This window comes from Leptodactylus fuscus, chromosome 6 (assembly GCF_031893055.1).
Source record: "Leptodactylus fuscus isolate aLepFus1 chromosome 6, aLepFus1.hap2, whole genome shotgun sequence".
Taxonomy (NCBI): domain Eukaryota; kingdom Metazoa; phylum Chordata; class Amphibia; order Anura; family Leptodactylidae; genus Leptodactylus; species Leptodactylus fuscus.
The window spans coordinates 112,098,308-112,115,288 of NC_134270.1; the positions used below are offsets into that span (position 1 = coordinate 112,098,308).

Below are 16,981 nucleotides of genomic sequence, written 5' to 3' on the forward strand. Positions count from 1 at the left end.
TACCTTAAGTGTATGACCAGCTTAACATCTCTCTTCTAGGCAGGTTAGTGGGATTGGAAGATCTAACCTAGAAGTGTATGTGATACTCTAAACAACTTTGCAATACCCCACTCTCCCTCTTCCCCCACGAGATGAAGAGGATTCAGCCAACCTTTAATGTGTAAGGCCAATATTTGCAAGTTATTGGGCGCCAAGACAGTTCATTTACTTGTGTATAACATTTCTAAACTAGATAAGACTAACTTTATACGTCCAGGCACCATCTGCACATTAAAGGACACGACTGGTGATGGCTCATATAGTTTTATGTTATGTGTCACCCCCTCTACCTCAGATTGTAAGCTCTTGTGAGCAGGGCCCTCAGTCCCATTGGGTGAAGTGACTTTCTTTGTAATGCATCTTTTTGTCTGTACTTGAACCCTACAAATTGTACAGCGCTGCGGAAGATGTTGCGCGCTATATAAATAAAATGTAATATGGTAAATGTGTCCATCAAAGGCTGTAAAGGTATGGCTCCACAGCCATGTTATTTGGAGAGCAGTGTTCCTACAAATAGCTAGACATTTGACCAAGGTCCCATCCCCCCTTACCCATTCTTTAAAACAGATATACAAGTCAATCTACAGGCGATGATTCCCTGCTAGATAGTTTCCCCATATCTTGTGGCTTCTTCAACTCTACTCTATTACAGCAGAGCTGTGACTATAGGTCAGCTACAGTATCTAGAGGCAATCTGAAGTAGTCAGACATGCCCCTTGTCACCATTGGTTCAGGATATTGCCCGATCCTTCCACCTTGCAGTACTGTCCCCTTTGTTTGGTTGCTGTGCACAACAAAGGTCAGCACATGGAAGGCTCATCTCCAGAACACCAAGTGACCAGAAAGTGCTGCATATTATATCTATGCAAAATGTATTCTTCTGCTATGAAAAACATTTGACAATCTAGAAAGTGGCAGATCTGCAGAGAAAGGAACAGAAAAATGCACACTCTGCAGATCTAGGACATTACAACCCTCTGTCCAAGTAGGAGACTGGTTACGTTGGCATCTGACCAAGGGTAACATCACTATGGGCTTTTTCTAGGGGTTCACACAAAATAATACTACCCACAATATGAATTCCTTCATAACCTATTCATAGCAAAGGTCAAACTGGGGAGAGAAAAATAAATCAAATCAGTAAGGGGTTCAACGCCTGGGACTCCAGAAGTAGCATTTTTCCTCGATCACATTTCCTGCCCACAGTTCAGTCTCATTCAAGTGAAGAGGCTGAGAATGCAAAAACCAAGTACAACTGTATGGCGCATATTGTATGACTATCACACATGCATGTCTGACTATCATGACTTGGCCCTGCTCTCATATTTAATAGACAAAGGCAGAGGTAGCATATAACGTGCAGATCTTACAGATGGATTTACCAGTGGAGAGTCTACAGCACAACAGCATCAGTAGAGAGATCATAAATCTCATACTTTGTTGAGATTTCAAGGGTAAGCACCACGTTATGCATGCAGTTTTTGCTGTGGATTTTCAGCAGACATGCAGAAGACATAGCCAAATAAGTCACAGGTAACCAATAGGATGAATAACATAGCAATTAATTCACTACGGATGCTGTGTCATGCCAAAAAAGTGGTGAATAGAGACCATTTAATGCCACTTGTGAAAGTTCTTGCACTGGTATCACCACTTTTCTGAAAGAGAATAGGGCAGGGGCCACTGTGCCACAGCCATCATTATTTACGCCACAAAAATGTAAACGCCGTTATAATCCACACCAGTTCCGGGGCTGGCCCACATACATAAGGCACATGGAGGAGGTGCCCAATTCATGATGAGGCAATGCTCTTCATAACTTTAGCAGTCCCTGTGCTGGACATCAAAACTGCCATATACAGTTAGGGCCAGAAATATTTGGACAGTGACACAAGTTTTGTTATTTTAGCTGTTTACTAAAACATGTTCAGAAATACAAATATATATATATATATATATATATATATATATATATATATATATATAATATGGGCTGAAAGTACACACTCCCAGCTGCAATATGAGAGTTTCCGCATTAAATCGGAGAAAGGGTTTAGGAATCATAGCTCTGTAATGCATAGCCTCCTCTTTTTCAAGGGACCAAAAGTAATTGGACAATGGACTCTAAGGGCTGCAATTAACTCTGAAGACGTCTCCCTCGTAAACCTGTAATCAATGAAGTAGTTAGAAGGTCTGGGGTTGATTCCAGGTGTGTGGTTTTGCATTTGGAAGGTGTTGCTGTGACCAGACAACATGCGGTCAAAGGAACTCTCAATTGAGGTGAAGCAGAACATCCTGAGGCTGAAAAAAAAGAAAAAATCCATCAGAGAGATAGCAGACATGCTTGGAGTAGCAAAATCAACAGTCGGGCACATTCTAAGAAAAAAGGAATTGACTGGTGAGCTTGGGAACTCAAAAAGGCCTGGGCGTCCACGGATGACAACAGTGGTGGATGATCGCCGCATAGTTTCTTTGGTCAAGATGAACCCGTTCACAACATCAACTGAAGTCCAGAACACTCTCAGTGAAGTAGGTGTATCTGTCTCTAAGTCAACAGTAAAGAGAAGACTCCATGAAAGTAAATACAAAGGGTTCACATCTAGATGCAAACCATTCATCAATTCCAAAAATAGACAGGCCAGAGTTAAATTTGCTGAAAAACACCTCAAGAAGCCAGCTCAGTTCTGGAAAAGTATTCTATGGACAGATGAGACAAAGCTCAACCTGTACCAGAATGATGGGAAGAAAAAAGTTTGGAGAAGAAAGGGAACGGCACATGATCCAAGGCACACCACATCCTCTGTAAAACATGGTGGAGGCAACGTGATGGCATGGGCATGCATGGCTTTCAATGGCACTGGGTCACTTGTGTTTATTGATGACATAACAGCAGACAAGAGTAGCCGGATGAATTCTGAAGTGTAACGGGATATACTTTCAGCCCAGATTCAGCCAAATGCTGCCAAGTTGATCGACGGCGCTTCATAGTACAGATGGACAATGACCCCAAGCATACAGCCAAAGCTACCCAGGAGTTCATGAGTGCAAAAAAGTGGAACATTCTGCAATGGCCAAGTCAATCACCAGATCTTAACCCAATTGAGCATGCATTTCACTTGCTCAAATCCAGACTTAGGGTGCATTCACACTGAGTAAACGCTAGCTTATTTTGTAGAGTAAAATTACACTTGTAAATTTTGCTATCCCATTGACTTCAATGACATTTTACAGGCGTATTTTTACAGGCGTATTTTTTACAGGCGTATTTTTACACTTGTAAAAAAATATCATTGAAGTCAATGGGATAGCAAAATTTACAAGTGTAATTTTACTCTACAAAATAAGCTAGCGTTTACTCAGTGTGAATGCACCCTTAAGGCGGAAAGACCCACAAACAAGAAAGACCTGAAGGCTGCGGCTGTAAAGGCCTGGCAAAGCATTAAGAAGGAGGAAACCCAGCGTTTGGTGATGTCCATGGGTTCCAGACTTAAGGCAGTGATTGCCTCCAAAGGATTCGCAACAAAATATTGAAAAAAAAAAATATTTTGTTTGGGTTATGTTTATTTGTCCAATTACTTTTGAGCTCCTAAAATGTGGAGTGTTTGTAAAGAAATGTGTACAATTCCTACACTTTCTATCAGATATTTTTGTTCAACCCTTCAAATTAAACGTTACAATCTGCACTTGAATTCTGTTGTAGAGGTTTCATTTCAAAACCAATGTGGTGGCATACAGAGCCCAACTCGCGAAAATTGTGTCACTGTCCAAATATTTCTGGCCCTAACTGTAATACATTAATTCCCCAATGGTGCTTACCATTACTGAAGAACATTTTAGGGCAGGAATCATACATGTCGTTTTGGTGGCAGATTTTTATTGCCTATATCACATGTGCAATACCAGCCCAGGGGACAAAGCTGTAATGTCCCCCACACACCGCACCATGTGAGCACAGGACAGTAGAATGACCATCTGTCTGGAAACCTCAGCATCATAAAGCACCATGATGTTGCAAGTTATTACCCTTAGAAATGTAGTAGTCACATGGACCAGGTTTACTACCCTGCAAAAGGCTGTGCAAAGGGGCCCTAAAAGACATGAAATACTTGTTTAATCCAATAGAATAGTACGCCATTGCTGGGTTACACCAACCAGTCTCCTTAACTCTTCCAATGGCAGATGTTGAAGGAGATGAGGAACACATTGCTGGAGTCTCACATGCCTGGCTAAACGGGAGACTAAGCAATGCCTGAGGTGTCTAGAGGCAGCTTGTTCATCTCTTCCCAATTAGAACACATGCATCCTTGGCTGGACAGAGAAGTGTGTGTGTGTGTGTGTGTGTGTGTGTGTGTGTGTGTGTGTGTGTGTGTGTGTGTGTGTGTGTGTGTGTGTGTGTGTGTGTTAAAGAAAGAAGAGCTGTAACAACTCAATAGTTCAGCTGATGATAATGCAGAGCTGAATGCATTACCTACAGGGTAGTGGCCTATATAGCTCTATCCAGCGACAAGTTTCTCATACCAGACTAGACAAGGTGTTCACACTGTGTTGTGCCAGATTATAGACCCTTAGTTTTCTAATTGACTGTCTATGTGGATTTGCCGGTATTCAGCAGTTTCATCCAGAACACAGTGCAGAAGCCAACCATTTGAAGACTGTGCAAGACCAAAGGCTGCTTTTTCCCCCACAATGTGTCTCTGTACCAAAAGAGGGTATTCACATGCATCAGACACATTCACAAGAGGATCTGTCAGTGACCAGCACCCAGCTTTCTGTCACAGATCTGCAAAAGGATTAACCATCAGTTACTGGGGTCAATCAGGTTTTCTATTCACATGCATTGGGTCTAGATGGTCATTGGATTTTACCAAGGAAACCTGTGCCGATGCTTACTTTTCTAAAAGGAGTTACAACTTACAAAGCCATTCTATTATTCTACCACTTCATCTCTATACAGGAATCACTGTCAATTTGGCAACAATTCTGTGCAAGTGTCAAAGTAGTGTCACCATTCCTTGCAGCGCTGGAGTCCTGGGTTCAAATTCTGCCAAGGACAACATCTGCAAGGAGTTTGTATGTTCTCCCCATGTTTGCGTGGATTTCCTCCCCTTCTACAAAGACATACTGATAAGGAAAAACATACATTGTAAGCCCTATATGGGGGCTCACAATCTACATTATTAACCCAAAAACAAACAAACACTTGCACATATTGATTCACTAACAGTTTCTAACTTGACAATAGACTTTGCATGAGGTGCCTCAACACCATACAGAGGTAGAAACCACTGGTCTGGAAACCTCAAAACATAAGCATTACCAAAATACTATGCAGCACAGGGTAAAAAGAACCCCCCTTACCTGTTATAGAAGGCATGGGCACGGGGGTAGACGGAAGACGTCAGTTTCTGCAGGACTAAATTACATTCTAAATATTAAAAGGAGTATGTGCTATACAACAAATACGTTATATAGATTCACCCCTATACTCCACTACTCCTTGTCTCCTTTTGGTAGTCAATGAGGTAAAAGGAGGGTGAGCACACATATATGGCCACTTTTATGTTTAAGGGTTGGGGTGAGGGACCCCTGCTCTCATTACTAGTCCCCTGCTGATCTGATAAGTAGACAGGGGATACCTTTGATATACACTACACAATCCCTTAAAGAAACCATTTGTTCTAAAGTTGGTTTTACTCTCAGGAATGAAGTTGTGACTTGCAACATATCTTACAGGTGTGGTTGTTTACACTCCTCACCCATCATGTAACAAGCCTGGTGTCACTAGCTGCATGACAAGACCAGGAGTGTCACTGTCTCAAGCTACCCAGCTTTCCTACAGCCCCAAGTGCATCTGCCCAAATCTTACCCCAGCTGTTCCGAGGTGACACCTACACCAGCTCTCAGGTAAAATGGGGATCAGACAATACTTGAGTGTTCATGCATATGGCTGTCCATAACACAGCACCTACTTATGTACCCATGTATTGGGTATGTACAAAGGCACCTCATGGCAGCCCTACAACTTTAAGCAGTGTAACACCTTATGCACACCTATATGGACCCACACAAAGAGACCCTACACTGGGGTAGGTGGCAAGTGAGTAGACAGAGGGGGGCAGCTTCCTTCACGTCACAGCAGCACATTAGACTTCCCAAACCAAAAATGATGTGAACTGAACTAGCAGCCATTTTTAGGTTGGAGTTTATTGCATTCACTAGTGCCCAGCTATATGACACCATCCTCCAAATTCATAGGATTTACGGATGAAAAGACCTAACACCTAACTCTTTCTATGAGAGGACAGGGACTGCACTGACCGCTCATTGCCGAAAGTGGTGGTGGGGTGGACCAGCAAATATAGCTTCATTTGTTGCAAGAAGTCATTTTTTTGTACTTTCCCAATTTTGCTTAAAAGCTAATATAATGTTTGCACATCAGCCCATATCTCCTTTTCTGACAAGGGACACCCCTTGTGATCACTTATGGGGTGGGTGCAGAGGACATGACAGTCCATTCCCCATGTTGGGCACAGATGAATGAGTGAGGACCAGGCCCATGTTGGGCACACATGCTTCTCTGAGGACCAGGCCCCACTAGACAAAGGGGGTGACACTTGTCAGAGGAGGACATCAGAACTGATGTGCAAATAACTTTAGTTAGTTTACAGCATATTTCATCTGTGAAAATAATGATTAAGTGGCCAACTCCTTTAGAACTAGATTAGGCAGGCAGACAGGCGTGCCAAATTTACCTCAGTGGTGTACGCTCATAAATATAGACACTGGGGGAAATTTAGCAAGACTGGCATTTCCGACACTAAAATTTGAGACTTTTACACAAGAAACCAGTAAAATATACAATAAATCTCCCCACCGCCATTTTTGGCGCCATTAACATTTTATGGCTGTGGTGCATTTAGCTGTTAGCCATGCCCCAACCCCTCCTTGGTACAATGCTTAATAAGTCTGATGCAGGACATATCCAGCGTCACAATCCGGTCCACAATTCCTCTCAGTTTTGCTTAGTAAATCTGCCCCATTGGTTTAGCACCTCTGCATTTTCAAGATCATTGCTTATATTAAGTTACAGAATGAAAGCCTGTCCTGATAACATCCTGCTGATATAGGTCCATGGCTTGATATAGTATATAACTGCTCTATGGCGTAAAAAGCTCTGCAGCTTTAAAAGCAGGACTAGTTACACTTTCTTGTAGGGTAATGCAGCTGGCTAATAACCAAATTTAGAGAGTCACATTATCCTCAAAAGGTTTCTCTTGTAAGTGTGGAAGAGGTGGGTTATATAGATGTTTGCTGCATTCTGAGAGTCACTGAACAATCGTGTAGAAGGCAGCCATAATGCTTAGCAGTAATTCTGGAGTTCTAATGTCTTGGGAATGTTCTGCGGACCAGCTCTCTTCTGGCTGATCACAAACAAGGAAGCCATGGCATGCACACTGAATATATACATACTTAGGGGGTGTTCACATGTAGGATGTGTTTGACAATGAATTTGTCAAGTAGAAAATTTCTGCTTCAGGAAAACGGATGAGTATTTTGAAGCAGAATTTGGATTAAAAAGAGTGTCATTGTATTTTGCTTTTATTGGGCAGGACCAAATTCCAAAAGCAGATTTTGACAAATTCTGTGTCCAAATCTACATGAAATTTTGCACTGTCAGAACAACCATTCACTTCCATAAGAGATCTCAGGCAGAATCAGCCTTAAGTACAAGCAGCACACTTATGCTGAGTTCACATGGAGTTTTTTGGACTGGATTTTGACGTGGAAGCCGCATCAGAATCCGCCTCCAAAAAAACGGCTCCCACGGCTAGCCATGACTGGATTGCAGTGCAGTACCGGCATCCAGTCGTGGCATTCCACTCCAGATTAGGCCCAAATAAATGGGTCTAGTTAGGAGGGCGTTTTGTGCCACGGACGATTCAGCCGCGGAATTCATGGCAAGATAAGGCAGCTTGATTCTTTTTTTCTACGAGCGGGAAAAGAAAAAAGCCAGCGGAGAAAAGAGGTGAACAGCTTTTTTGGAGCTGGATTCTGAAGCAGATTCCGTGTCAAAATCCGGTCCAAAAAATTCAGTGCGAACTCAACATTAAGGTACATTCATATGCCAGTTCAGGGAGTCAGTTGCAGATTTTATTCTTGTAGCTGATTTTGTTCAGCTAGAAGAAGGAAAAAAAAACAAAAGACAGCAACATGGAGATGGATTCTGCCTTGAAAAATCTATTGAAAATAATGCATTTTGAGAAACCGCATCTAAAAATGCTTTTCTTTAAGTGAAGTATCCAGGTCCATACAGTGTGCTGGATTAAAGAAGGGAGTAAGGGGGACACACACCAAGAAACACAACCAGGTACTGACTCCCAATTGAAATGAAGTGGAGACAGATTCTGCATCAAATTCAGTGTCTCATTCTTACGCCCCTAAGGCTCTGTCCACACTTGCATCTCAGAGCAAAGAACAGCACAGCATTCTTCCTATCAGACCCCTATAAATTCACTATTAGTCAATGAGGTCCTTTAATATGTACGAACCCTATTAGTCAATAATGTCAATTGGCCACTGTTATTGTCTCAGCTCTCACAACAGGACAAAAAAAATAAAATAAAAAAAAAAAAAAAAAAAAATTATATATACACATATATTTTTTTTTATTAAAGGAAGTGTGAACCAAGCCTACTGCAACAGGGGAAAAGAAAAAAAAATATTTAATATAGGCTATACATCTATTCAGTAAACCTTAGCTCATCTTTTGACTCTTTACCTCAGTATTTCCATGATGGAAACTTTATTTTTATATGACTAAAATAATCACAAAGAATCCATTATCCTGAAGGCTTAGAACTTATATTTCCACACAAGAGTAACTGCTGTCAGGCGGCTCATGCTTAATTCACAAATTTAAGAAGGAAAGATGCTTCAGCCTTGCCCCATGTAACCCTGGCATACTAGTTAGCGTCACAGAATTGAGGCGGGGCATTAGAGATGGCTCGTGACTCTGAGCTCAGCATACATTGGCTCAGAATAGGCATTTATAAACTTACATCGCTAACAATATCCAAGCAGTGGTGGTCCCAACACTGCAAAAGGGAAAGATAAATGCTAGTTTGCCTCCTTACTACCGACTGTTTCCCTGGCAGCTACATGCTTAGCCACAGACTACAGTGGGCAGGCTAAACATACTATAGCGAGAGACAACAAGTGGAGCTAATAGGAGAAAGGTGGCCGGGAACATTTCTAACACCACTGTGATCAATGGAAGGCACAATGGGCCATTCTAAGGGAAGGGGTTCGTGACCTTGAACACTGGCAAATCCAATCTGTGAAAGATGATCCATGTGGGTACCGTAGTACCCGGACCAAACTCGGCTGTGGGCACGAGTCAATACATCGTACATAGTTATACAATGAGTTCTCGAACACTGCAGTAATGAACTAATAGCATTATGTGCATTACTGTAGAGAATGGGCTGCTTGGGAGCTCACTGTATGATAGCTGACCATGATGCAGTGACTCCTATGCATGCAACCCAATTCAGTCCTGGACATTCAGCCCACACATTGATTGTTTCCCATGGATGGGACTAAGTTGTGAGCAAGAGTCCTTCAAGTTTTTCATAAGATTATTTGCTCTGTATTACTACAGTTTTATGGAACCTTATTTACAGTCCACCAAGCCATCATGTACATACATGTCAAAATACAGGACCTGCTTTGAGCCGATAGACATTTCTTAAAAGGCAGAGCCTACATAAGGACTGGCACAAAGTCTACTCTATCCTAGTCAGCCATCACTTCAAAATTCTTAAAGAGGGTTGTCCGGAATTTTAAAGGCAGTGACTTGCCTGCTATATCCCTTGCTGGTAGTCCTCACAAGTCCTGCAGCAATGTCATGTATACCAGTCACAAGACATCATTGCTGAAGGACTGGCAAGGACCCTCAGAGAGGATGATGGAGCCATGGGACATTTAATGAGGAATCTTTTCAAGTTATACCATTTCTTGCTCTTAGCAACTGACTTCACAATTTCGAGGACTTGTTCATATTTTGTATTTTACGTTGTGTAACTTCACACTTGTTTCTCACACTTAGAATTGTTCCAACAATTCCTGAAAAACAAATATGTGAAAGGTCACAGGCCAAAATGAATATTCTATATGTAATCTCAGGAGCATACGAGGATAAAAATCCTGAAGTTAGGATCAGGAACCAGGCAAGCAACAAATGCAGCACTAATATCATCTTACAGAATGGACGGCACAAAGATGCTGATGTCTTACAACTGGTTGAAGATCTTTGCAAAATCTTTATAAGTCATCTCAAGTCTTTATAAAATGTTTCTACTCACCCTCGTTGAATATTAAATTCAGGCCCGGTTCACATCTGCATTCCGTTCCCTTCTCCGCATGAAAAATGCGGAGAGAAAAGTGCTGCAAGGAGCACTTTTCTCTCTGCATTTTTCATGCAGAATCCACAGACCCCATTATAGTCTGTGGGATCCGTGGGTTTCCTAAGGTAACTGCTTTTTTATGCACATTAGGTTTCCATCTGGGGGGACCCCTAAACTTAACCCAAACATAAATGTGAATCAAGCCTAAGAACAAAAACGGTCACCAGGAGTTGGTGCCGCCTGAAAATGGTTTTAAGGTCGCCTCATACACTCTCCTTTTGGAAATGTTCTTTAGCTTTTTTTTTTTTTTCTCTAAGCCAAAAGTGAACTGAAAAGGAATTAAAAATATAAAAAGGAGTCCAAAGAGAACAGACCATGGAGCCTAACCTACTCCTGGATTACATCTGGCTCAAAGAGTGGTCTAAAAAGAATCTTAAGACGGGCCAGACAAGATTTTGGATGGCCATTAAAAATCACATCAACAACACAAACCAATCAGCCAAATCTGGTTTAACCCTGTATGGAGTGACTCGTAGATACTCTTATTTGATGGGTTAGTCATTACAGGACACTGGCACATAATGGAATGCAGACTCCTTTTGCTAAATCCCTTTATGAGCTGTATATTGTAGTTCAGTAACATGGCACCATTTTTTTTTTTTTTTTTTTTTTTTTGGGGGGGGGGGGGGGGAGATAATAGGGGCTCCATCACAGGATTTTTGCCATTTTAGATAAATACATCCCTGAATTGTCTTTAAAAAGGCTGTTCAGGGCCTCTTAATCGTTTGTTAAAAGACCCCCCTGTTTTAATGAATTACCTTTTAAACGTATATGTAAATGAGCCTTTCCATGCACCCCTCTGTTCACACCCAACTCTGTGGTCCTTAAAAAACTAGTCTTCTCTTTACTGGGGTTATCTGGGATATTGAAGCGTATATCCTGTCCTTGGGAGGGCAAATGTCAGAAGCTCCACTGCAGCATCCACCTTAAGCTGTGCCAACTCCCTTATTCTCTACCAGTCACAGCTTGGTCCTATACACTAGAATGGGACCGAGCTGTAGTGAATTGTTATACCAGGCATAAGCAAGCAAACATCTATTTGGGGGAGGGCAATACCACCATACATTAAAGAGCGATAGACCTTCACTTCTAAATGTTCAGTTACTGTATAAACAGAATATGAGACAAGCATCTGAATCTAAGAGGAGCCATTTGAACCAGAGAACTTATCTGTATGGAAAATTTGCAGGAGACCTTGTTCTATCCCATCATAGCATGCGGTGACAAAGAGCTAGGGGACAAAGGCTAACCCAGGAATCTTGAGGATGGCACACTGGGAATCACTAGTTATATGGCAGGTACCCAAGCCACAAGACGAGACATTAAGGCACATTAAGGCCCGCTCCCTCCTTTCCCACAATCATCATGGTTTTTTAGGTTCTCTCACTGACATGTCTTTGGTATCCAGGTTAAATTGTTGAGTTCCTGTTGTCACAACTTGACAGCATTAATACACTGCACACTACCGTCGGTGTCCGACATGTAGTGTCCGCTCAAAATCTGTCACGGACACTAGATGTGTCCGTGACACCTGTCATTCACTTGAATGGGCATCGGGTGCGTTCTTTTGCACTCCGTGCCCGTCCTTCCCTGTCTGCAAGAGAAGATGTCTGACTTCTCAAGCGGACAGAAAAACCCTGTGTCCGTGACAGATTTTGAGCGGACACTAGGAGCGGACACTACATGTCGGACACCGATGGTAGTGTGAACGCTCCCTAAAGCACAGAAACTAGTAATATAACTTCCTCTACAAGGGTGAGCAAGTCACAGAAACCAAAAGCCAGCCTGTGACGTGAAGTGTAGTTTATGGTACTTTGGCGTTTCTTGTCCACCAGTTTTGTGCCATCTTGTACTATTTAATGTTTTTTCGACATACATAGGGATAATAACTGGAGATATAACAGCCAGTTCTGGCATCTGCTGTCCACTTCAGATAAGTCCTCCAATTACACGGTTTACCTTTTAGGGTTATTTATGAAGAGGAGTTTTACTCATAAAAGGCTTTGTTCACATGTGCCTTTATTAAGGGAAACCACAACGCACTGAAAGGTTTGTTACATGACAAACATCTATGGTGGCAAATGAGCGCAAATGACATAAGGTTTGTCAGATCCCAAGGTATGCAACAGAGTTGCATACACCCCACTCCCCCCTTACATCAATGTAACAAAATGGATTCTGGGGCTTCTGATACATGTGAACGTAGCCCAACAACATTCAAACAGAAACAAATAGCTTTTTAGAGATTTACAGTATAGACCCTCTACACATCACAAGAATATTCTGACACTAAACCACAACATAAAATCATGTTATGGCGTCTGTCAACAAAGAATACAGCCGATTTCTGCACGCTCTCCTTTGCTCACTTAACTTCGGCATACAGGCTAATGGCTGACAGTTGTCCAATGGCAGGGCAGCTATACTGCTGCACAATCTTGCAGATCTTAAAACTATTAGAGGAAAGAAAGACTGTAAAGAAACCCAATTTATCAGCAGCCTAATCACAAGGTAACCATACTACTTAAAGGTAAATGTAACCTAAAGAGGTTGTGCAAAGATCTGCAGCAGGGATCAGCAACCTTTGCCACTTCGACTGTTGTGAAACTACAACTCCCAGCATGCTCCGGCTACTTCTTAGGGAGTTCCAAGAACAGACAAGCAAGTGTGCATGCTAGGAGTTGTAGTTTTACAACAGCTGGAGTGCGGAAGTTTGCTGATATTTGATCTATAGGATAGGTGATAAGTGTCTGATCAGTGGGGGCAATGGTGACCCCTTCAACAAAAACAGGGGGTCCCACATTGTCCTGTTTGACTAGGGCAGTGGACAAGCATTAGCACTGCCGCAACATGGGAAAGGATTGCCAGACATTGCAGAATGCTATATTCTTCAGCAGTCCCATGGAGATAAATGTAGTGGCAGCACATACACTTCACCTCCATCCCATTAAATTTGGGTAACAGTACCCCCATTCTCATGATGGGTGGGGGCCCCAGCAGTTGGAGCCTTGACAATACTTCGTTATTGCCTATTCACAGGATAAGTAATTCCTAAGTATTTGGAAACAATATATTCAGCATGGCTCACCTCGTAAGCTAGAGGTGAACTAGTTCTTATAGACTTTAGGAGACAGTTTGTCCGCTCCATAAAGCAGGATTATTTAGAAGCCGAAAAATAACATCCACACATTAATAGGAAAACCCAGAGAATCATATCTCAAGACATGTTAGCCGTTTTCCTCCTGGCATTGCCTGTATCCTAAGTTACAGTAAGAGGAGACCAGGTGCAGCCAACTTTTTCTAGAGCCAAGAATTATAGTCATGTCACAGATGTGAATGACCACTCCATAAACACTGGTTATGTAGACATCCAAAAAGGACCAACTACTCTAGACCTTAGCAGCCAATATGACTCCAATCAGCTATAAATAAAAGCCTTCATAGATCTTGGAGGAAAAAACCCCCCCAGAAAGTGCTAGCAACAATTTTCTAAATACCTTGTCCACATAGTGCTAGGAACGCAACTGACCCAAGCAGCAGATAGGATAAGCCTAAAAAAAGTCCAATGTCACTATGGGAAATGAAAAGCATCCCAGATACATACATACCCAAGGAAACACAGTCCACCAAGAAAGTCTACTTGGTATTCACCACAGACGTGCCACGACTTATAAAGCAGAGATCTTTGGGCCACTAATTTGTGAGTCAATTAAATGGAAATACAGCATGAAAAAAAAATAAATAAATAAATAAAGAGACATTATGGGCCTGTAATGGAGGCATTTTGTCACAGAATGTAACTTTCAGATCACCAATGTATTAAGAACCGAGCTCTCCCTGACAATTCACTACTACACAGTGACTGGACCTCCAAACTGTCAATAAGTGTCATGATGGACAGGGTTGACAAGCCTACAAAAGTCATGGACACTGCTGTATGATGAAACGTACCACAGAATACAAAACAGTTATAACAAGAAGGGGCTAGAAGTATACAGTCTAAAACTGGTGGAGTTATCCATAGAAGCCAACGTGGCCCGATTACTACAGACAACTACAATATACAAGCAATGTCACCCATACAGACGTGGCCTGCCCCGATTACTACGGCAGAGAAGACAGCTCTCTAGCAATAGGAGATACATAAAACATCCCATGGAGACTCCAGCAACTTCAGCACCTTACAGAAACGTAACAGCAAGTAACCAGGCAGCCACCTGTTCACTGGAGGAGTAGGGATGCCAGCAGAACCTAAGAGATGGACAAAGTCTTTAAACCTGTCAGACTAGCCGCCTAGACAGGCAATGGAGCTTGTAGAGGAGCCATTCCACAGCAACACAACACAAGCCGCCAAACACACAGCCAATGGTGGCAAGAGTTTCAGAAATACTTCTGACAAGTTACTGTAAACTTCAAGAGCCAGTCAGCTTGGTGGACTAACGTTTATGGGATGTCAAAGCTCTCCCAATGTTAGGGGACAAAAAGGACAGGCCATACTGGATTTCCCCATGCCCAATCCTTTATTCACTGGGAGCCATTGGCAGAAGCATCTGGTACCAGTTTATGCCAATTGTACAGGCATATGGGGAAGTGGCAAGGAATCGGCATCCCATATGACAATCTACTGCACACAACTTTCTGTGGTCTAGGTAAGGCTCTGATAATGGACAGTCACTTACCCACCCATGAGCTGTTAGGGGAGGCCCATGGGTCATAGACACAAGGGTCAGTGCTCTATTAGAGGATTCTTATGGAAACATTCCCCCTGAAGTAACAACATACACACAGGTGACTGGACGCCCAATGCTCAGGGTACCACAGCATTTACCACCAGCTTCACTGAGCCCAAGCTGCGGCCCTCCAGCTGTCCTGACACTACAACTCCCACTAGCCCGAGCATGCTGGGAGTTGTAGTGTCAGGAGCTAGTAGGCCCCAGAGCACCGGTACTGTAGGAGGTCGCCGCTGATCCCGGGGCCCCACCCTGCCTCCTTACCCAGCAGCAGCAGTCTGTGCGTGGCCCGGTACACCTGCTTGTCCTTCTGCAGCTGCTTGTCGATCTTCTTGTTGGCCTCCCGCTGCGCCTTCTCCTCATTGCGCTGGTCCTCCGTCTTACTGTTCCCCAGACAGCCCATCCTCCTCCACCTCTGTCAGCCGCAGCTCGTCAGGGCCCCGCAAGCACACCGAGCACTCCGCCCGTCACTGACCGCTCACTGCCACCCGCAGGCCGGCCTGCGCGCTCAGGAAAACCCGCTCTGGCCGGAGGAAGCAAAACAAACAAGTAGGCCGCAGCCCTCCCTTCCCCCCCTCTCGCTCACCGAGAACGACACACGATAAAAAAATCTCCCCCTCCCCAATAAAACAACGCGACAAAACCGAAAAGCGGACGGAGCGGCCTCTGTGTCCCCCCCGCCCCGGCTACAATAAATGAGGCCGCTAATCAGCCCTGGAATTGTCAATCATGAATGACAGCTGTGCGGGGGTCACACGCCCCCAAATTAACCATTTGCAGCGGCGGTGGGCCCCCTAATAGAAGCGAGGAGAAGGGGGGGGGGAGATGTCAGGGTGCCTCCCCCTCTCTCCAGCTTCTTCCTGTCTTAAAATGGTGGCCCGGTATCTCCTCCTCTCGGTGTCTGATCACACGGTGGGGGGGACACTGGGGGAGCACCCCGATATTGATCAGCCGATCAGGAAAAGAGGGGGAGGGGGGCAACCCGCAATGTCACCGGTAGGGGGCGCGGCCAGGTAAATAGCAGAACGTGGGGGGTGGCCTGTCCCTCAATGAGTTAATCAATTCTCCCGGACAGGGACCCCCAAACCGAGGAGCCCCGGTAATGTGCCTCTGGGCCCGGTGACCATGAGAGAGGAGGACGGGGGTCAGGAGTGGTGTGGCGGGGTCCTCCGGGTCAATGGGTGCACATCACCAGCACCTAAAATCAGCTCCTGTAGAATAATCCACTGAGGTGAAGGGGGGTTTGGTAGTAGTATAATCCTGATTATTGGGGTGTCTCCAGGAAGGATTTCCGATCTGCTGCAGGACCCCCCCTTCGTCTTCTTCTGCTGCTGCTGCTGTGGATGGTCTTGTCCTCCTCCCCCCCGGCTGGTGTCCCTGGGGGCGGGGGGGATGTTGGGGTGCCCCAGTCCCTGGGTGGTGATGGCAGGAAGGAGGGGTACCACCGCCGCGGTCGCTGCTGCTGCTGCTCCTTGCAGTATTTTGCTCCTATTTCTCACGGCTTGGAAATGAGGGCTGAGACACGGGGTGGGGCAAAGCTGCACTCTGGGAAACTGCTGCGATTCACATGACGAGGAGACGTCAGGCCTGGAGCTCCGGCAGGCGCCCTCTTCAAACCGAGCCCTGTCTACATGGTTAGCTCCCGCCAATAGCTTCACCTGTGCCCCGAGTCAGTGCTGGCTCTCAGGGACATGTCACCTGCAGCACTGGCAAATCTCTCCGGCCCCCATGGTTCCCTATAGGCCA

The 16,981-nt window shown here is 44.1% G+C and overlaps 1 protein-coding gene across 1 annotated transcript in view; it reads right to left on the reverse strand.

Annotated features, from left to right (window-relative positions):
• Positions 1-16,766, reverse strand: part of GNAS (GNAS complex locus) — a 52,244-nt gene extending 35,478 nt beyond the window's left edge. Inside the window, exon 1 of the mRNA XM_075277041.1 lies at positions 15,500-16,766. Coding sequence (XP_075133142.1) covers positions 15,500-15,638 — 139 coding nt within the window. The 5' untranslated portion in view covers positions 15,639-16,766. The remainder of the gene's footprint in view (positions 1-15,499) is intronic.
• Between the last annotated feature and the right edge of the window lie 215 nt (positions 16,767-16,981).